Raw genomic sequence first — 19,880 nt, 5'->3', positions numbered from 1 at the left:
GCTGCAGTTGCTCACATTCAATTAAGGGAAAATATAAGCATAGAGAAATTATAAGAATAATAGAAATGACAATAAAATACAATGACAATTTAATTGAAATGTAATAAATAACGAGGAGAAATATGTGCATTATCCTACAATATATATCAACAACATATATCAAAAGTGAGAAATATGTAAGATATAATATTATATACAACAGTGTCAATAATTATTGTAGGAAGTATGTTGCAGTTAGTATGTTGCACATAACTAGGTATGTAGATGATTATTGCACAATGGAATATTGCACAAATTGCAGTATTGCACAGTTATGATGTATATTATATAATACTAGGCATCTTGTGCGCTACGAGCGCTCGATAACTAGCTCGGCTGCTGCGTGGCCTCGCCTGCCCTATTGGCGCGCGGGTGTGTGTGTGTGTGTGTGTGTGTTCACTAAATGTTATTGCATCAGTGATGTCACAATGTTGTGTGTGTGTGTGTCCCATTATGATATCACTGATGACATCAGTGTGTCTGTGTGTGTGTGTGTGTGTGCCCCCCTATGACATCACTGATCAGTCTTGTCACAATGCCTCCTTGTGTGTGTGTGTGACATCACTGATCAGTCTTGTCACAATGCCTCCTTGTGTGTGTGGGCGTGTGTGTGCGCTCTTATGACATCACTTTTGACATCACTGATGTCATCAGTGTCATCAGTTGATCTGATTCTGATTCTGATTCTGATGACATCACATCTTTAGCTAATTAGCCTAATTAAAAAATCCGGCATAGCTGTGGCCGAAACAGAAATTCCCATAGACATTTCGTAAAATGTTTATAAAAATAATTCTACTTGTTCAAACTAAACGATTCGGATATATTTAGAAACATTTCACTCAGACCAAACAAAAAATTGCAGATTTGAAGAAATTATTTTTTCAATGTCGTTTTTTAAAGTTTTGGTTCCAGTGAAATGTTCTATGGTCTCTCCCAATTCTAAATATAGCTGAACCATTTATTTTGACAAAGTGAAACTGTTTTTATAAGCATTTTAAGAAATGTCTATTGGAAAATAAATGGCGGATAAAAATCTCTGGTACAGTGCTGAAGCAGGAAGTAGGCGGTCACTTTGCCTCTCTATATAATAGATGGGTTATGACGTTTCATGCGATGTAGGCAAGCAATTTTGCTGCAGTGGATGTAGGCCTCATAAATGCTAGGTCATGCCTGTCTAGTGTCCCAAAACAATTGAAATCAATAAGGAGGCATAGCTTTCATCTGTCAATCTAAACCAATAAGCAATCATCACCGGTCAATCTATGTTGTGGGAGGAGCAGCTGGCCATACCACTATACTGTCTGTCATTTTTAACAGCATGCACCTAAAACCCAAAGTAGGCGCAGGAATGAGTCCTAAAACCTGGAAGTTAGCACTTCCTTGTGACCGGAATTTCATGGTACTGAGACCTTTGTGTTCAGCAAGATAATCTTCACAAATGAACAACACTTTTATGATTTCTTCTGGATTGGCCTACAACAATACGTCATACCTGGGGTACTCTATCGTCTGCTCTCTCCCCTGTGGTACCTCTCTGCCCTGGGGTACGTCTCTGCCCTGGGGTACGTCTCTGCCCTGGGGTACCTCTCTGCCCTGGGGTACCTCTCTGCCCTGGGGTACGTCTCTGCCCTGGGGTACGTCTCTGCCCTGGGGTACGTCTCTGCCCTGGGGTACCTCTCTGCCCTGGGGTACGTCTCTGCCCTGGGGTACCTCTCTGCCCTGGGGTACCTCTCTGCCCTGGGGTACCTCTCTGCCCTGGGGTACCTCTCTGCCCTGTGGTACATCTCTGCCCTGGGGTACCTCTCTGCCCTGTGGTACCTCTCTGCCCTGTGGTACCTCTCTGCCCTGGGGTACGTCTCTGCCCTGGGGTACGTCTCTGCCCTGGGGTACCTCTCTGCCCTGGGGTACCTCTCTGCCCTGGGGTACGTCTCTGCCCTGGGGTACCTTGATTTCTGGTACGTCTCTGCCCTAGGGTACCTCTCTGCCCTGGGGTACGTCTCTGCCCTGTGGTACCTCTCTGCCCTGGGGTACGTCTCTGCCCTGGGGTACGTCTCTGCCCTGGGGTACCTCTCTGCCCTGTGGTACCTCTCTGCCCTGGGGTACGTCTCTGCCCTGGGGTACGTCTCTGCCCTGGGGTACGCCTCTGCCCTGGGGTACCTCTCTGCCCTGGGGTACCTCTCTGGCCTGTGATACTCTATCCTCTGCTCTCTGCCCTCTCCCAGGTAATGGGCGTCGCCGCAGCATCTCCTGTCCCAGCTGTAACGGGCAGGCGGAGGGAAACAAGCTCCTTGCCCCTCTGGCTCTGGCCTGCGGAGCGGACGGCAGCATCTTCGTGGGAGACTTCAACTACATCAGGAGGATCTTCCCGTCGGGGAACGTGACCAGTGTCATGGAGCTCAGGTAAGCGGGGAGGGGGCGGGCACTGTTGGAGGATTTGAACTTGGGCCGGAGGATACAGTAGGCCTCCTCGCGTCATTGAGTCCATGAATTCATCCAGTGGGTCACCATCCCTTTCAAATCAAAGCTTCTCCAAAGCCATTTCATCAAGGGTTCCCATGAATACCTTTAGAGTTTACGTTTTTTGAGAAGAATAAAGTAAAATACAGCAACTTCATCTTTTGACTCATTGAAAAGTTCTTGAATGTGATGTCTAAGTGAGTGTGCGAACAATGGCCTGTTGGTCTGATTATCCCCACCAGTCCCACTACCATTTAAAGGAGAATTTCGTTTTTTTTACACCACGGTCCTTATTTCCAGCTTAAAATATGATGTTTTACTCACCCAAATAACTTTGGTTTCATTCGGATGTCGACAGAAGATTTTGAGCTTGGAGTAGCATCCTCAAACAGGCTATAACGGGTGCAAACGGGGCAAGGTGCATGCGCTCTGTAAATAACACATTTTCTGTCACATCGCGGTTCATTGTGGTTGTTATATAATTATGAGAACATGAATTAGCGATCTAACTAACCTCTTGTGCTCCCGAGTGCCGACAGCCTGCTATGTTTGCTGTCCGAGTGTCCATCACAGATAACACCTCCCGCTGCCCCGGATGGGCTTACAGTGCTTATGTTCTTCTTCTGTGGTTTATCTAACAGAAGCGCTTCTCACTGCTTCTTCTGAAGCACATCCGGGGCAGGTCAGAGTTGACTCGTCTGTTACAGTATGTTGTTGTTAGCTTAGCAGCCTAGTTTGGCATATAGATACTGCCATAATGAACCGCGATGTGACAGAAAATGTGTTATTTACAGAGTGCATGCACCTTGCCCCGTTTGCACCCGTTATAGCCTGTTTGAGGATGCTACTCCAAGCTCAAAATCTTCTGTGGACATCCGAATGAAACCAAAGTTATTTGGGTGAGTAAAACATCATATTTTAAGCTGGAAATAAGGACCATGGTGTAAAAAAACAAAATCTTCCTTTAAAGTGAGTTGCAGGTGAGCAGCAAGGTGAGGGCAGACAGCTGGCTCTGTTTCAATGGGCAGGAGTCAGTCAGCACTCCTACTTTTTAAACCTCTGATTCACTTGGAAGGCTTGAAATGAAACTGGTTTTGAGGTCTGTGAAGGGCTGCTTCAAGGTACAAAGGCAGAGAGGGATCAACAAATGGATAGAGTGGTAACTGCACCTGCTCTCCAGACGTACAGTACTGCTCTGAACACCCATGTGTGACGCTCTGAATAAAAGATGGAACAGAAATGCATTATGTTAGCACTCTGTATTTAGGGAAGAAATTGCTTTAGCACTCTGAATTGAGAGACAATCGGGTGCTCTGGTATTGAGTAGCTACTTAAAAACACATAACTCCACCTTCGACCACATTGACAGATTGTTTTTAACAACTCAATTGTGTGTCTTTATCCTTTTGTTTCTTCCTCTCCAGTCTTTCCAGATAATGTTTCTTCTGTTGTTATTGTTGTAATACCTGTCTACTAATTCCCTCTTCTCCTCTCTTCTCTTTCTCTTCTCTTTTCTCTTTTCCTCCTCTCTTCTCTCCTATTTTCTCTTCTTTTCTTATCCTCTCCTCTCTTGTCTTCTCTCTTGTTTCCCTTGCTTGCGCTGCATTAAAGAAACAAAGATTTCAGACATAGGTAAGAGCGACTAACCTCTTTTTTTAACGTTAACCCTCTATTAATTCTACTGCCGATGTATGTTGCTTATCCAGCAGAAAGCGGTCTTCATCGTGCTGCCTACTCTCTCTCCTTAATTTCACTGTTGCTCATTCCCGGTGGCAACCGTTTTTAGTCGTCAGCTAAAAAAGTTGGAGACGTGATTTTTAGCCAAAGATTGCAATGCTTCAAGGAGACACTGGGCAGCATCAAACTCTGCCCAAACTCATTTGCACATATGATTGCTGCTGCGCCTGAAGTCCACCAGAGTGATAAAGATGCAGACTTGAGCGTGCAGCGGAAATGGGCTTAGATAGGAAATGGCAAAGGAAAGCAGCGTCTGGTCAGGCAGATAGGTGACAGGCGAGCAGGTAGGCTGCTTTACATTCTGCTGTCAGCTTTGGCTGCTTATCCGCCGGAAACCTCCAGCATGCGGCCAAAGTAGTGAAAATGAGGTAGAAATGAGGTAATGAGATGTTGAAATGAGGTAATGAGATGTTGAAATGAGGTAATGAGATGTTGAAATGAGGTAATGAGATGTTATAATGAGGTAATGAGATGTTGTAATGAGGTAATGAGATGTATCTTGTGCACTTAAATTGGCCAAAAGAAGGGAACAAGGTCGCATGTCCTCGATATAGTAAATTGTGTCCTAAAATGATTCCCTACTGCCTTCTGTCTCTCCTTATTCTGAATAATAGAGGATGAATATAGAGGATGTGATGTTGCTCAGTACTGGATAATACAGGATGAATATAGAGGATGTGATGTTGCTCAGTACTGGCAATGAGAGCTGAGCATGTTTTTAGCAGCTGCAGTAGCATCAAAACAGCTGAAAACATAAAAAAAAACATTGATTTCTAGAAAGCGAGAAAGACAACCAGCACTAATATTCACCTTGTTGACTGCCATTGGCAAATAAGATGACATACTGTACACCAATGTGGCCAATGTTGATCTGTTGTGAGTAGGTAGTTGTATAGCAGGCTAAAGAAGGCTTTTGAATGTTTTTGTTTGTTTTTTACAAAAATAATTTTCTTGTCATGTATATTAAAGGTTGTTTCATACCTGTTTCATTGACTCTGAGTTGGATTTTAAATCACATATCAACAATATTACTAAGGTTGCCTTTTTTCACCAAAGAAATATTGTCAGAGTAAGACCTCATCTCTCTCTTGAGGATGCCAAAAAGTTGACACATGCATTTGTTTTCTCGCGTCTTGACTACTGTAATGCACCCCAAAAAAGCACTGATCTGAGCTCCCCCCTCCCTCTTTCATCCTGGTCTGTCTCCATATATATTATTCCATATTATTATGCTTCTCAAACCAATCTCACTGCAGTTTAAATACTGCAAGCATGTAAATATGCTACACTATAGCGAGATCAAAGTGAAAAGAATGTTCTAAACGCATCGGCTAGAAAGATATAGCCTATCCCTGAATGTCATGATGAGATTAGATTGGTGAAAGTTTGTCCAGAATGATATCGTTTTGCTACCTTTTCTTCTCCCCTGCTGCACAGGTAGGATGATGCACAAATATAGCCTACATTATGTAAAGTCATTGCATAAATGTGTTTTTATTGTAAAAGTAAATGTGAAGTAAGCCAAGTCTTATTGGAGCGGACATCACAGTAGAACCGTGTTACAGCTGTCACTCATCTAAATCACGTTAAATCTGTGAGGTATATATATACCACCTGGATTACATATATGTTTCACATAGGGTTGTGTTTTGATTTCTATGTTTTATTTTGTCCAATATTGAAATGTTCTACAATTGCATGTTGTGTTAACATAAACATTATTTCTATCTACCACTTAGCCTATTTAGGCTGATTTGGTTGCTATTTCTTGTTGAAATGTATTAGCCCCAATGCATGCTGGGAGATTTCACATGTGGCTCAACAGCCTCTGAATGACAGGGGCTCAAAACTATGATATAACAACTTTTTTTCCATCGGTCTTTGTCTGATGCGCAAGAGAGAGGGAGGGAGAGAGAGAGAGGGGGGGAGAGAGTGTGAGATCGGCAGAGGAGAGCTGTGCGTAAATACGCACAGTAATATCCGCGGCGCACTGAATAAGGCCTGGTTTTGAAAAGCACTAAGCGTTAAGTTAACGCCAGATGGGAAGATATCGTTAGGCCGGTATTTAAGGCCGGGCCTAAAACCATGATGCTATCTTCCCGAGGCAGGCGCAAGGTGCGTTTTTTTGCGTTTAACGCCAGTTTTTGCGCCTAAGGCCAGTGGGAAGATAGGGGGCATTAACTCCTCACACTATACGCCGAAGCAACGCTCAACCTAAGCTCAACCTACGCTCAACCTACGCTGAACCCACAAGTTTCTTTTAGGCGTCCTTGTTAACAGGCGAGGCCGTTCACACCACCTGTGAGCGTGTCACACTGAAGCCACGCCGAAGCCACGCTCACGCCTTGCTCAAGCGATCGTTCCTGCTCAAGTGAGGATTCACGCCTATTTTCCAAGCCTGACACGTGAAGCTTGAAGCTGCCAGGCATGAAGTCAATGGGAGTTGTGGGCGTGTTCAAGGCACGCCGAGGAGGCGTTGTTGTGTGAACGGTGAGGTGTCAGTTCAGGTTGTGCCTGCCTCAAGCTTCAGCTCTGCTACGTTCGGCGTCATGTGTGAACAAGGGCTAACTAGAGACACTAGACACACTATCATAATGAGACTCACACACACATTACACACACACACACATTTAGAAATAGCAACATACTCTCACCCTGTCTCTCCTTGAGTCTGTGTGTGCTCTCCGTCTCTCTCTCTCTCACTCACGCACACACACACACACACACACACACACACACACACACACACACACACTCACACGCAGACACACACACACAGACGCACACACACACACACACACACACACACACACACACACACACACACACACACACACACACACACACACCGGTACTCCACAGGCAGTAAATGAACACCTGTTTCTTGGGATCCGCACCGTCGACCTTCCCTCATTAGTTTGTCATTATCACAGCCTCCTCATTTGCCTGCTGTGTTATGATAATAGACTGTATAAATATATGGACGTAGCCATCGTGATGTCACCCATTGGTTTTTATGCCTCCGCCGCCGGCGATAGCCAGGCCGGAGGCATTATGGATCCGGGTTGCCCGTAGGTCCGAACGTATGTCCGTCCGTCCGTACGATGTTCGTTAACGCGATATCTGAGGAACGCCTTGACGGAATTTCATCAGATTTGCCTTAAACATCCACTTAGGCTCAAGGATGATCTGATTAGATTTTGGTGGTCAAAGGTCAAAGGTCAAGGTTACTGTGACCTCTCGAACGCCATTCTCAAGCTTGTTAACGCGATATCTGAGGAACGCCTTGACGGAATTTCATCAAATTTGCCTTAAACATCCACTTAGGCTCAAGGATGATCTGATTAGATTTTGGTGGTCAAAGGTCAAGGTCACTGTGACCTCTCCAACGCCATTTTCAAGCTTGTTTAAGACCATGGGCCCTATTCTCCCACAGGCCTTAGGCGCAAAAACTGTCCTTAAACGCAAAAAAACGTGCCTTGCGCCTGCCTCAGGAAGATAGCAACATGGCTGTAGGCCCCGAAATGCGCCTTACGCCAAACAGGCGTGGCGCAGTGCCAGAATAGTAGGAGAGAATGAATGTCCGCACACCGGTTAAGCTCCCATAATTTAATAATTGATTCAATTATTAAATTATGGGAGCTTAACCGGTGTGCGGACATTCATTCTCTCCTACTGAATATCACGCATTTTGCCCTGCACCTGGATGAAGGTGGGATGTGCACAGGCCTACTTTTGAAGCAGTGCCAGAATAGGCCAGAATGGGCGTTTCGGCCTAACGATATCTTCCGCCCTGGCGTTAATTTAGCGCTTATCGCTTTTCAAAACCAGGCCTATTCAGTGCGCCGGTTGCGTGGAGCTGTCCTCTGCCATCTCACTCTCTGTCCCCCCTCTCTCTGTGTCACTCCCTCTCTCTTGCTCATCAGACAGGCACAATGACTGATGGAAAAATAGTTTGCTGGTTCTATTATTGTGCATAATTGCGCGGACTCTCCTCTGCCATCTCACTCTGTCCGACTGTCCCCGCTCTCTCTCACTCCCTCGCGCATCAGACAGCAGACAGGCACAAAGCCACACATGTGAAATCTCCCAGCATGCATTGGGCTAATACATTTCGATAATAAATAGCATCCAAATTAGCCTAAATAGATAGAAAGGTAGATAGAAATAATGTGTAATGTTAACACAACATGCAATTGTAGAACATTTCAATATTGGACAAAATAAAATTGCGAAATCGAAACACAACCCTATGTGAAACATATATGTCATCCTGGGGCTATATATATCTCTTGCAGATTTAACGTGATTTAGATAAGTGACAGCGTAACGCGGTTCTACTGTCATGTCCTATACTGTGATGTCCGCTCCAATAAATTGGCCCTACTTCACATTTAGTTTTACAATAAAAACACATTTCTGCAATGACTTTACATAATGTAGGCTATATTTATGTGCATCATCCTACCTGTGCAGCCAGGGAGAGAAAATGATATAATTCTGGACAAACTTTCACCAATCTAATCCCAGCATGACATAGGGATAGGCTATTTTTTTCTAGCCAATGCGTTTAGAACATTCTTTTCACTTTGATCTTGCTATAGTGTAGCGTATTTACATGCTTGCAGTATTTAAACTGCAGTTAGATTGGTTTGAGAAGCATAATACTATGGAATAATAGCCTATATATGGAGACAGACGGGATGAAAGGGAGGGGGGGAGCAGAGCGCTTGGCTTTTCTGGCTTTACTGGATCGCTCCGTGGAATTGGAGCTTAAAAGGGACGCTTGTGATTTGTTTACTGCACTTCTCCAATGACCAGATTGTGCATAATTTAACACTTAAAAGGCGTGGTTATAATGCTTAAGGCCGCCTGTAGCGCCGATACCAAAATATCGAGTGCGCTGGTCCACGCCCACTACTCTGGGCTGCATCTGGCGTTGGGCGCAGTTCATAGGCCGATGCAACGATAGAGCCCCATATCTGAGGAATGCCTTGACAGAATTTAATCAAATTTGCCTCAAACATTAACTTGGCCTCAAGGATGAACTGATTACATTTTGGTGGTCAAACTTCAAGGTCACTGTGACCTCACAAACGCCATTCCCAACTTGCAGTTGCTGAAAAAAGCAAGGGCTATCTGCTCAGACAATGCCCATCCGCTGTGCTCTGAATATGAGCTGCTTCCATCTGGCCTTCGTCTTCGTGCTCCCTTGGCTAAGAAAAATAGATATAGGAATTCCTTTGTGCCTGCTTCGATTCGAGCTTTAAATGCTACTTAAGAGAATATACAGTAATGTAACATCTATTTGATGTTTTTATTTATTTTATGTTCTCCTATACAATAGTTATATTGTAGCATTTACTTTCTGTAATATGTAGCGCTGTGTGGCTAAGTCTCCTTCTTAGACTGCCTTGCATTTGCACTTATCGGCCTCTAATGCACTTTAAACTACACTGGCACTTTTGAACTGAACTTACTTTGCACTATGTCGTGGTCTATTTGTGTCTCCATTTTGTTTTTATGGTTTTATGGTCTTTTATGGTTTTTATGGTTTTATGGTCTATTTGTGTCTGCACTTTGTTTTCATGTTTTTATTTCGAGTCTTGTGTGATTTTATGACTGTTTTGTTTTTTGCTCTGCTGCCCCCCAAAGTGCCCTTCTGGGACATATGAATAAACTTGAACTTGAACTTGAACTTCCCAAGTTCGTTAACGCAATATCTCAAGAACAGCTTGATAGAATTTCTTCTGATTTGGCTCAAACATCGACTTGGACGCAAGGATGAACTGATTCCATTTTGGTCACTGTGACCTCTCGAATGCCATTTTCAAGCTTGTAAACGCGATACCTCAGGAATGTCTTGATGGAATTTCTTTAAATTTGCCTCAAGCATCCACTTGGACTCAAGGATGAACTGATTACATTTTGGTGGTCAAAGTTCAAGGTCACTGTGACCTCACACACCCAATTTCCAAGCTCTGTAACGCAACATATCAGGAGCGCCTTGACGGAATTTCTTCCAATTTGCCTCAAATGGCGATTTGCACTCAAGAATGAACTAATGGCGGAGGCATAAGTCTGCGTTGCGGTCGTTCTAGTTGGACTTGTGTTTTGAAGCCTCGAGGTTGGTGTTTTCACCGTCACCATCTTGGTTATTTGGAGACAGAAGTGACGTGAATTCGGAGAAGAGCCACAGCACCATCGGCAAGCTGCGCGATCACTGGACAGGCGACCTGTCAATCACGCCATAAAGCGGCATTTTTTTAATCTTTTTTACTCTCAATGAGATCATGTTAGAGCTGCTCCAAGTTTTTTCTACTATTATTTCACATGCTGTGCTATATTCAGATTAATCCTACTGTCTCTCAACACACACAATGTGCTATGTTAGTATGAATCCTACTGTCTCTCAACAATGCATGTTAACTCATTCACTGCCAATATCTGACTGGCATTTTTGGCACAGGCCAAGTATTTCCATAATGTTTGGTCATCTTTCAAGACCCACAGTAAATTCTGTACTAGGACTACAGTGATGTCCAATACCTCGAAATGAAGATCTAAGTCTCTACTTTCACCCCCAAAAAGAAAGTTAGCTTTTAGCATGTTCTGTACTCTACTTATAACCCTTTTTATACACCCCATGTTCACCAAAAAAGCCTGTCTGGGAAGAGAAAAGGGAGAAAAAAGCATTTTTGTAAAAGGGCACAATCTCAGGCATAACTCACTCTCAATTCTTTTATTTTGAACTGTATTGACATCAGACATGTAAATATTATTCGTTAGGACACAAATGACAAAAAAAAAATATATATATATATATATATATACACACATGAAGTGCTTTTTTTTTACATTCAACAATACAGTTTACTCGGTGTGAGTGTGCAGACAGACAGACAGACAGACAGACACACCGACAGACAGACAGACAGACAGACAGACACACACACACACACACACACACACACACACACACGATCCCCCTTTTAGATTTCTAACCCAACATAGGATAAGCAATAACCACGCCCTGTGGCGCTGGGATTGGCCAGGAGCAACACTGGAGGGCGAGCAGCCCAGCGATTTCATGAACCAACTGTAGAGCTCTTGAGAAGGACAGCGGGCTGCTGTGAGTGCCTTCTGCCCGCTGCTGCCTAGCTGTTCCTGTGTTTATTTTGATTTGTTCTGGTACACCGTCCTCGTCCATGTCTCCCTGTCATATCTATGATCGTTCCCGTTTTCCCCTCGGCTATTCAACACGTCCTCACCGCCCTCGCAAACTGATCGATCATTTCCTCATTCCTCCGATGATCAAACACATCTCTTGATTACTTTCTCCCGTTTTCTCCTGGCTGGCACAGAGGAAGGCGACTCCAGCTCGGCGTTACAATGGCGTTTCTCCTGTCTGCACAAGGAAGCGTTACCCGCTCTCTGCTATTCCTCTTGCTCAATTTATAAAACAACAGCTGCGGTATGTGTTTGATCGCGTGCTGTCGGCTACCCTTTGAAGGCAGGGACCTGTGTCTGTGTGACAGGCTGGGCAAGTGTTTGCTGCAGGCGCTGCACCAATAAAAACAAAAACACGTCAAACACGTCCTTGGCGGGGAAGGCCATTGCTGATAACACGTCAAAGACGTCATTGGCGGTGAATGAGTTAAAGACGAAATGAACACAACAGAGCCCAAGTGGCGCATGGGTCGGAGTCACGTTTCAGACTGAAAACATAACTTGTCTGAGATGACAGGTTGAGAGGCGGGCCATAGTAGCGTGTCGATGATTTTATTTGACAATTCTGGGGACTGGATTGGGCTTTGGCCAATCCTGGCGTGTTCCACCCCCAAATAGAGTGGCATTCAGCATGTTGTGGCGCTCTCCTCAGGAAGAGCCTGGTGACACGAGGTTAGTCGAGCTACGCGAGTTAGAGCCGCAGGCAGCCAGCTGCCTTTGTGTGGTGCGGAGCGGAGAGTGCAACCTGTTGGTCTGGAATCTCCGAGGGGCCGGGGTCTGAATTCGGCCTTAACAACGTTATGACGTTATCCTGGAATGCGAGTTTAACGAGTTACATTTCTTTGCATTCTTAGACATTACCGTTTGCTTTATTTTGTATGTTACATACAATTGGCCAAGTTGGTAGTTAGTTTATGGGCTAGAAATTCTGCCAGATTACAGACACTAGGCAACTTTTTTCTCCTTCATTTGGAGGAGAACATTCTCCTCCAATAAAGATTGATTGACAGCTGCCATGTCGTGATCGGTCCTGATATGATTGGTTGAAATGGGTTAGAAATGCGATAGTACTATGTGACGTCAGCACATAGTTACTGTTATGAATAAAATCTTGAGAACTTTTGATGTGAAAGTGTGAAAAACAAAATAAATTTTATTTTTTTTATTTTTTTGCTTACATTAATAAATAGGTGCACTGAATACCCAGGTATTTGAACTAAAATGAAGGGAAAAAAAATTGGGGTTCAGCTCGACTTTAAAGTGCTAGCATGGCACCTCCTATCATTAAACATAATTTGCTAAGTATAGTTTGCTAAGTATTTAGCACGTTAAGGTGCTAGCATAACACCTACTGTATCATTAAACATAGTTTGCTAAGTATTTAGCGTTTTAAAGTGCTAGCATGGCACTTCCTATAATTAAACAGTGTTTGCAAAATATTTAACATGTTAAAGTGATAGCATGGCACCTCCTATCATTAAAGATATGTATCAGAACAGTGATTTGAAAATACCTATGGAAAAAACCAAGAAATGACATATGCTCTTGTCTATACTATACTCTTTGGCTGTGTTCAAGTCAGGATTTTTTTTTGGAAATCGACGCCATTACAGTTTGCCCACCGCCTCAAAAATAATTTATTTGAGAGGGGCAATATCTTTATAAATATCAACAACTAGCCAACGCTGGTGGTCTGTATGGAAACAGCGTTGCTTAAAATGGTTGAAAGTTATATAAATTTGGTAATTCAGTGGCGAACTAGAAATTTAATTATTTCTCTCCATGTGTGTGTATGTGGCGTCTGTATCTATCGCTAAGAGCAAAGTGAGGCGAGGCTCGTTACCGCAGCACACCGCACAATAGGACAAACCCCCCGCTCTGGGTAACACAATGTGAGATTTCTCCACGTCATTCCCTCATCCAACTTGCCATGAAGTCCCTTTTTAATTTTAGTTTTGGGGGCTTTTCGTGATTCTTGTTAAAAGTTGTGCAAAAGTTTTCCTTTCAGCGCAGTTGCAGGCTGCGCCTCCTCCCTCCTCCCTGCCCCCGCTTGGGGCTCGTGCATGTGCATGAGAGCAAACTCTCTCCCGCCTGACTGGCCGCGAGAGTCTTTTTTAACGTGCTGCTGCTACTGCGCGCGCCCCCGGAGCTTGGGGCTCTGTGCATGTGCATGAGAGCAGACTGACTCTCCCGCTTCACTGGCCGGGAGAAAGTGCTTATGATTGATGATATGATGGCCATGTCGTTCCTTTTATGATTATAGTGGCGTTTATTGATAGTATTGTGTTACATAGGAGTTGGTAGGAAAATAACAGGCGATTGTAATCAATTTACAGGTGATTAACAGGTTAAGTGACATCATGGGAATAGGCTTGGAGTTGTGAGGAGCCGAAAGGGTACAGGGGGAGTAGGGGAGTAACTATCTTGAAATCCCATAGTCTTTGGGGACAACCTGACGTCAGGTTGTACCAAATCTCCCATTCATTTGAGGGCAAAAAAAGCAGTGTTCCACCTTTAGAGGGCACTTATGCCAGGTATGCTGCTGAAAAATGATACAAATGGTAAAATGGCAACAGTTTGGTGTCAAATGTGGAAATTTTGACCAGAATGCTTCACACATCACCCCCAAAGTCATATATATTGGTTAAAAGCTGAAAAAAAGTGTTTTGGGGGGTTAGTTACACTTTAAACATAGTTTGCTAAATATTTAGCATGTTAAAGTGCTAGCATGGCACTTCCTAACATTAAACAGCATTTGCTAAATATTTAGCATGTTAAAGTGCTAGCATGGCACTTCCTATCATTAAACAGCGTTTGTTAAATATTTAGCATGTTAAAAGGCTAGCATAACACCTCCTATCATTAAACATAGTTTACCAAGTATTTAACATTTTAAAGTGTCAGCATGGCACTTCCTATCATTAAACAGTGTTTGCAAAATATTTAGCATGTTAACACATTGAGTGCCAGCCGTTTTTTCAATCCTGTAGGTAAGTTGTGCCAGGTTTTTTTTTGAGGATTCTGGCTCATTTTACAAGAGCCGAGGATTCTTTTCTGTTAAGACTTCGTGAACACCAATCATCTAAAAAGAACTAATAGAATGTGTGCTTTCTCTGTCTAAAAGAGTTAGTTTGCAGAGTTAGTAGTTATGTAGATATTAGCCGTTGAGTACAGCATGGTTTCAGAGATTTTCAGAGAGTTTAGAGATAAATGGATTTTTAGAACCACCTCACGTGCCTGTGATTATAGGTGCCCTTGGGCAAGTCTGTATACTGTATTGTGTGTGTGTGTGTGTGTGTGTGTGTGTGTGTGTGTGTGTGTTTGCGCGTTGCTCCGCGGCTCTGAGAGGAAGAGATCTCTGTCCGTTCTTTGCCCCCACAGCGTGTCTGTCTCCCACTCTGTGTGCTCTCTCTCTCTCTCTCTCTCTCTCTCCTCTCTCTCTCTCTCTCTCTCTCTCCTCTCTCTCTCTCTCGGGACTAGAGAGAGAGAGAGAGAGAGAGAGAGTGTGTGTGTGTCTCCAAACTCCTCCCTCCGTCTGTGCTGCGGAGGGAGGAGGCTCCGCGGCCGCTCTCGGCAGTCTGGACTGTAAAACTGGCTCGTTCGTTTCTTGAGGTGTCGGCTGAGAGCTTTGAAGAAGCTTTTGCGATTCTGGTCTTATTTATGCGCAAAGGTACTCGAGTGTGTGTGTGTGCGCACGCGCGCGTGTGTGTGTGTGTGTGTGTGTGTGTGTGTGTGTGTGTGAAATCGAAAGAGTTTTCGCCCAGCTACTTCCTTGAAAATTAGACTGGCTTTCTGCAGCGGACCCGTGGCTGTGGCTTTCTCTCTGTCTTGGGAGAGAACTGTCGCCACTTAGTGGTCGGTAAAATAGATTATACACATTCTCTTCCTCCAATATTGATATAGAAGACGTAAAAGGGGTTGATTGATGTCCCACCGTCAAAAATTTTTTTTTTTATGTAAGACGAGATATCTCGTCTTTGGCACTCAACGGTCGGATTATGTAAGACGAGATATCTCGTCCATGGCACTCAAGGTGTTAAAGTGCTAGCATGGCACCTCCTATCATTAAACATAGTTTGCTAAATATTTAGCATGTTAAAGTGCTAGCATGGCACTTCCTATCATTAAACAGCATTTGCTAAATATTTAGCATGTTAAAGTGCTAGCATGGCACTTCCTATCATTAAACAGCGTTTGCTAAATATTTAGCATGTTAAAGTGCTAGCATGGCACTTCCTATCATTAAACAGCGTTTGCTAAATATTTAGCATGTTAAAGTGCTAGCATGGCACTTCCTATCATTAAACAGTGTTTGCTAAATATTTAGCATGTTAAAGTGCTAGCATGGCACTTCCTATCATTAAACAGCATTTGCTAAATATTTAGCATGTTAAAGTGCTAGCATGGCACTTCCTATCATTAAACAGCGTTTGTTAAATATTTAGCATGTTAAAAGGCTAGCATAACACCTCCTATCATTAAACATAGTTTACCAAGTATTTAACATTTTAAAGTGTCAGCATGGCACTGCCTATCATTAAACAGTGTTTGCTAAATGTTTAACATATTAAAGTGCTAGCATGGCACTTCCTATCATTAAACAGCGTTTGCTAAATATTTACATGTAGCATGTTAAAGTGCTAGCATGGCACTTCCTATCATTAAACAGCGTTTGCTAAATATTTAGCATGTTAAAGTGCTAGCATGTCACCTCCTATCATTAAACAGTTTGCTAAATATTTAGCATGTTTATTGTTTATTGTGGATCCCCATTAGTCTGCACCAAGGTGAGACTACTCTTCCTGGGGTCCAAACACATAACATAAAAACATAATACAGTAACATTGTTGATAATTATAACAACAAAGACAAAAAGAGAGTGAATCAGCTCACTCTATTACATACATTTCAGAAGTTTATGAATTAGTACAGTGTAGTGTTATATAATATAACATAGCACAATGCAGTACAATACAATACAATTCAACATGTGTACAATAATTAATAACCTAAAGTTATCACATTATTCATCACTGCATGTTTTAACTTGTTAAAGGATGGGTTTTCCGTGGGGAATATGAATATATATTAAATCTCACGCCCCTAAGGTTTTGAATCCGTTGAAATTTTTGAAATTGGTTATTCACTGCCATGCCTATTAAGCATCTATCACATTATTTCCATGTCGCTCTGACGCAAAACGCGTCAGAGCGACAATCCCCGCCTTGCGGAAGTCGTGCACCTATGAACTACAACTGTTGTTGGCCATGGTCCCGCCTCTAGAGGTCCTCCACGCCCCTTCAGAGGCCTTGACAAAAACAAAAAGGCAGCCATCTTTTTCAACCGCCTAGCCTGCTGTAGCTAATATTAGCTTTCCATAGTTCCTTGCAAAGAGACCAATCTCGGGAACGGAAGCACGTACCGACACGGGACTGGCGGCATTGGAAAGCTCGTCAAATTTTACATCTAGTAGTAGGTGGGTTGAAGTAACGAAATCAACGCTGAGCAATGTACCCGTTTTTACACATTTTTACAGAAAATAGTTACAACATCAGATGCGCGTAACTCCTACGAAAATGCCTTAAAATGCATGAAAATTTTTTTATGAAGACATCTCCCGACATATATACTTCGGTATAAATTTGGTGCAATTTGGAGGCAATTTTATTTTCGATTTTTCCTTCTTCTCCCACATGTATTATTGTCGAAGCCTTCTTCTTCTTTGAGTTTTATGGCGGTTGGCAAACATATATGTGCATTACCGCCACCTACTGGAGTTTGATATCAGCCAAATGCCTGAGGGGTGGGCATGAAAACGAAGGCCACGCGAGCCCAGTGCATTGTGGGAAATGTAGTATTTCAGTCCCCGCACCCGCACCTCCCCCCCACCACCCCCCCCCCCCCCCCCCCCCACACACACACACAGAGTGGATTTCGGTTGATATCTCTGTGAGTAAACCTCCAATTTCAAAAATTTCAACGGATTCGAAAACCTTAGGGGCGTGAGATTTAATATATATTCATATTCCCCACGGAAAACCCATCCTTTAAAGTGCTAGCATGGCACCTCCTATCATTAGGAACCAGGAGAAGCTCGCACACTGATAGAAAAATGGAATGTCCACTCCAAAGGTTCACGGATATAAAGAAGCCATAAATTTAATGGTCCATAAATGAATATACAAAACAATACAAATGTGCTACCATGTGAAACAAAAGAAAGAAAACTGAACAGAAACGTTTTGGCTACAAAGCCATCTTCAGTCTGCCTAAAGGGCTAATCACACACCTGTGCTCTATTTATAGATTGGAGGCAGAGTCAATCTGTGAATGGATCCATTCATGTTACAGGGCTATGTCAAGACATTTAAAGGATGTATGATATCTAAAGCTGGTTACAAAAACAGCATATTTTTCAACCCTATTTTTTTTTCTATCAGTGTGCGAGCTTCTCCTGGTTCCTTCTTGATAATTTTTTGGCCTACGCACCTGATGTGAGTGTTTCTTTGGACTTGTAGCAAGAGCGCAAACACCCTATCTCATTTTTACCTCCTATCATTAAACATAGTTTGCTAAGTATTTAGTGGAGAACCCGGACTACCAATCTACCAGGGATACATGGATGATTTTGGTGTCTATGTTGTAAATTGACCAACGGGACGGGACAAGCTAGCAAAAACTTTTGTTTATTCCTTTAAATATTGTGGAAAATTTAGTCATTGATGTCAGGAATACAGTATTGACATTTTGAACATAATGGTATCACTAAACCAAATGTTCTCTGTCTGTTACCCCCCTGTTATCCCACCACTTATCTCCACAGTAACAACCCTGCTCACCGTTACTACCTGGCCACTGACCCAGTGAGCGGACAGCTGTATGTGTCAGACACCAACTCGCGCCGAATCTACCGCCCAAAGCTGCTGAGCGGCGCCCGCGAGCTCATCGGTAAACTTGCACTTCATGTTCCCAGTGTGATGTAGCCTACCAATTTAGTAGTACTACAGAATAGATGGAGAACTGTTACCATAGATACCACTGTACTGTAGTACTAATACATGTAGATGCAGGATGGGGACTGTGTGGTAGACAAGGCTACCATTGTAGGACTAATACTGGCTTCAAGACAACTCGGAACTCAGGGGGAAAATGAGCTCTGACTTGTAAAAAATAAATTGAACGGTAGTCGAGGTCAGAATTACAGGTCGGAAATGTGGGTATCATTGCAAAGATCAAAGTGTCTGCTGATCTAATTTGAGGTGTAATTATGTTTGTATTGTTTATATTTCGCTATGATTATAGCATGAATTCAAGAGCTACTGTATTTTACCGATGAAATTAGCTAGCTGTATGTTTGTTTGTTTACTCCGAGTTAAAAACAGCGTGAACACATCTACATATGTTGCGGGTCGGAAATTCTATTCTACCTCCTTACCCCCCTGTGGTGGCCTCCCCAGCCCCCCTCCTGTCACACCTACCCTCCCCCTGCTAGTCCACCTCCAAAATCCCCTGAAGCTCCAGTGCTGAATTTCTTGCAATTTGACAGCGCCACCTGCTGGCAACACAAAAAGCAGTTTATCTCGAGAAATTTGTCCGATTGACTTCAATCTTGGGTTAGGGTGTGGTGCTGCATTTCATGCAATTTGGACTTATGCATAGTCATAGTGCCACCTACTGGCAAGACAAAAAGCGGAGAACCATTCATCCGATCGATTTCAAACTTGGCGGATGCGTTGCTGGGAACCCCAGAAATTTCAGTGGTAAACTTTGTGCATTTCAACCTATAACATCACAGCTTTCACGTACCTCCAGGACTGTCTGTCCGATCGACTTCTGTATGTCTGTCCTTCGTGGATCTCGAGAACCGTTTGTCGGATCGACTTCAAACTTGGGGAATGCACTTATAGGGGACCTGACGGGAGTGCAGTGAGGGGGAATGCCCACGGAGTGTTGAAAGGGGCACTATCTTCTTTATACAATAATTCCAGGACTTTCACTATCTCTATTGGGGGGAACAGGCACTGCACTAGTAATACATAAATACAGACTGGTTATTTGGCCCAGTGTTATGAAAACATATACACAGGAATACACTCAGTCAAACTGCACTTGAGAAACTCCAATCCCACCCTTCTACGCGTAACCGCATCCCCTAATCAAAAAAACTAAACAATTATTCTAACACAAACACACAATAACAAACTTGACAAAAACACATAGATACGTGGGTTACAACACATACAATAAACCCATCATGAATACATAAACAAAACACTAAAATAAAAGCAGACAATAACAATAACAATATATGATTTACAATAGCATCTCAGTATGTCAACACTCACTAACACATTGTATTCAGGCGATGTCTCGTCACACACATGGTCTATGGGTCAGCTTGGGGGAAAACGCGG

At 43.2% G+C, this 19,880-nt stretch overlaps 1 protein-coding gene across 1 annotated transcript in view; it reads left to right on the top strand.

Moving 5' to 3' along the window:
- Positions 1-19,880, top strand: part of LOC310794037 (teneurin-3) — a gene marked incomplete at its 5' end in the record, with an annotated part of 174,303 nt that overhangs the window by 88,603 nt on the left and 65,820 nt on the right. The window contains 3 exons of the mRNA XM_083655899.1: positions 2,265-2,442; positions 4,111-4,131; positions 18,290-18,414. Coding sequence (XP_083512025.1) covers positions 2,265-2,442; positions 4,111-4,131; positions 18,290-18,414 — 324 coding nt within the window. The remainder of the gene's footprint in view (positions 1-2,264; positions 2,443-4,110; positions 4,132-18,289; positions 18,415-19,880) is intronic.

This window comes from Poromitra crassiceps (genome assembly GCF_964638095.1).
Source record: "Poromitra crassiceps genome assembly, chromosome: 19".
In the NCBI taxonomy this organism is placed as follows: Eukaryota; Metazoa; Chordata; class Actinopteri; order Beryciformes; family Melamphaidae; genus Poromitra; species Poromitra crassiceps.
Note: the sequence above shows the minus strand (reverse complement) of the source record. Positions and strands in the feature narration are given on the sequence as shown.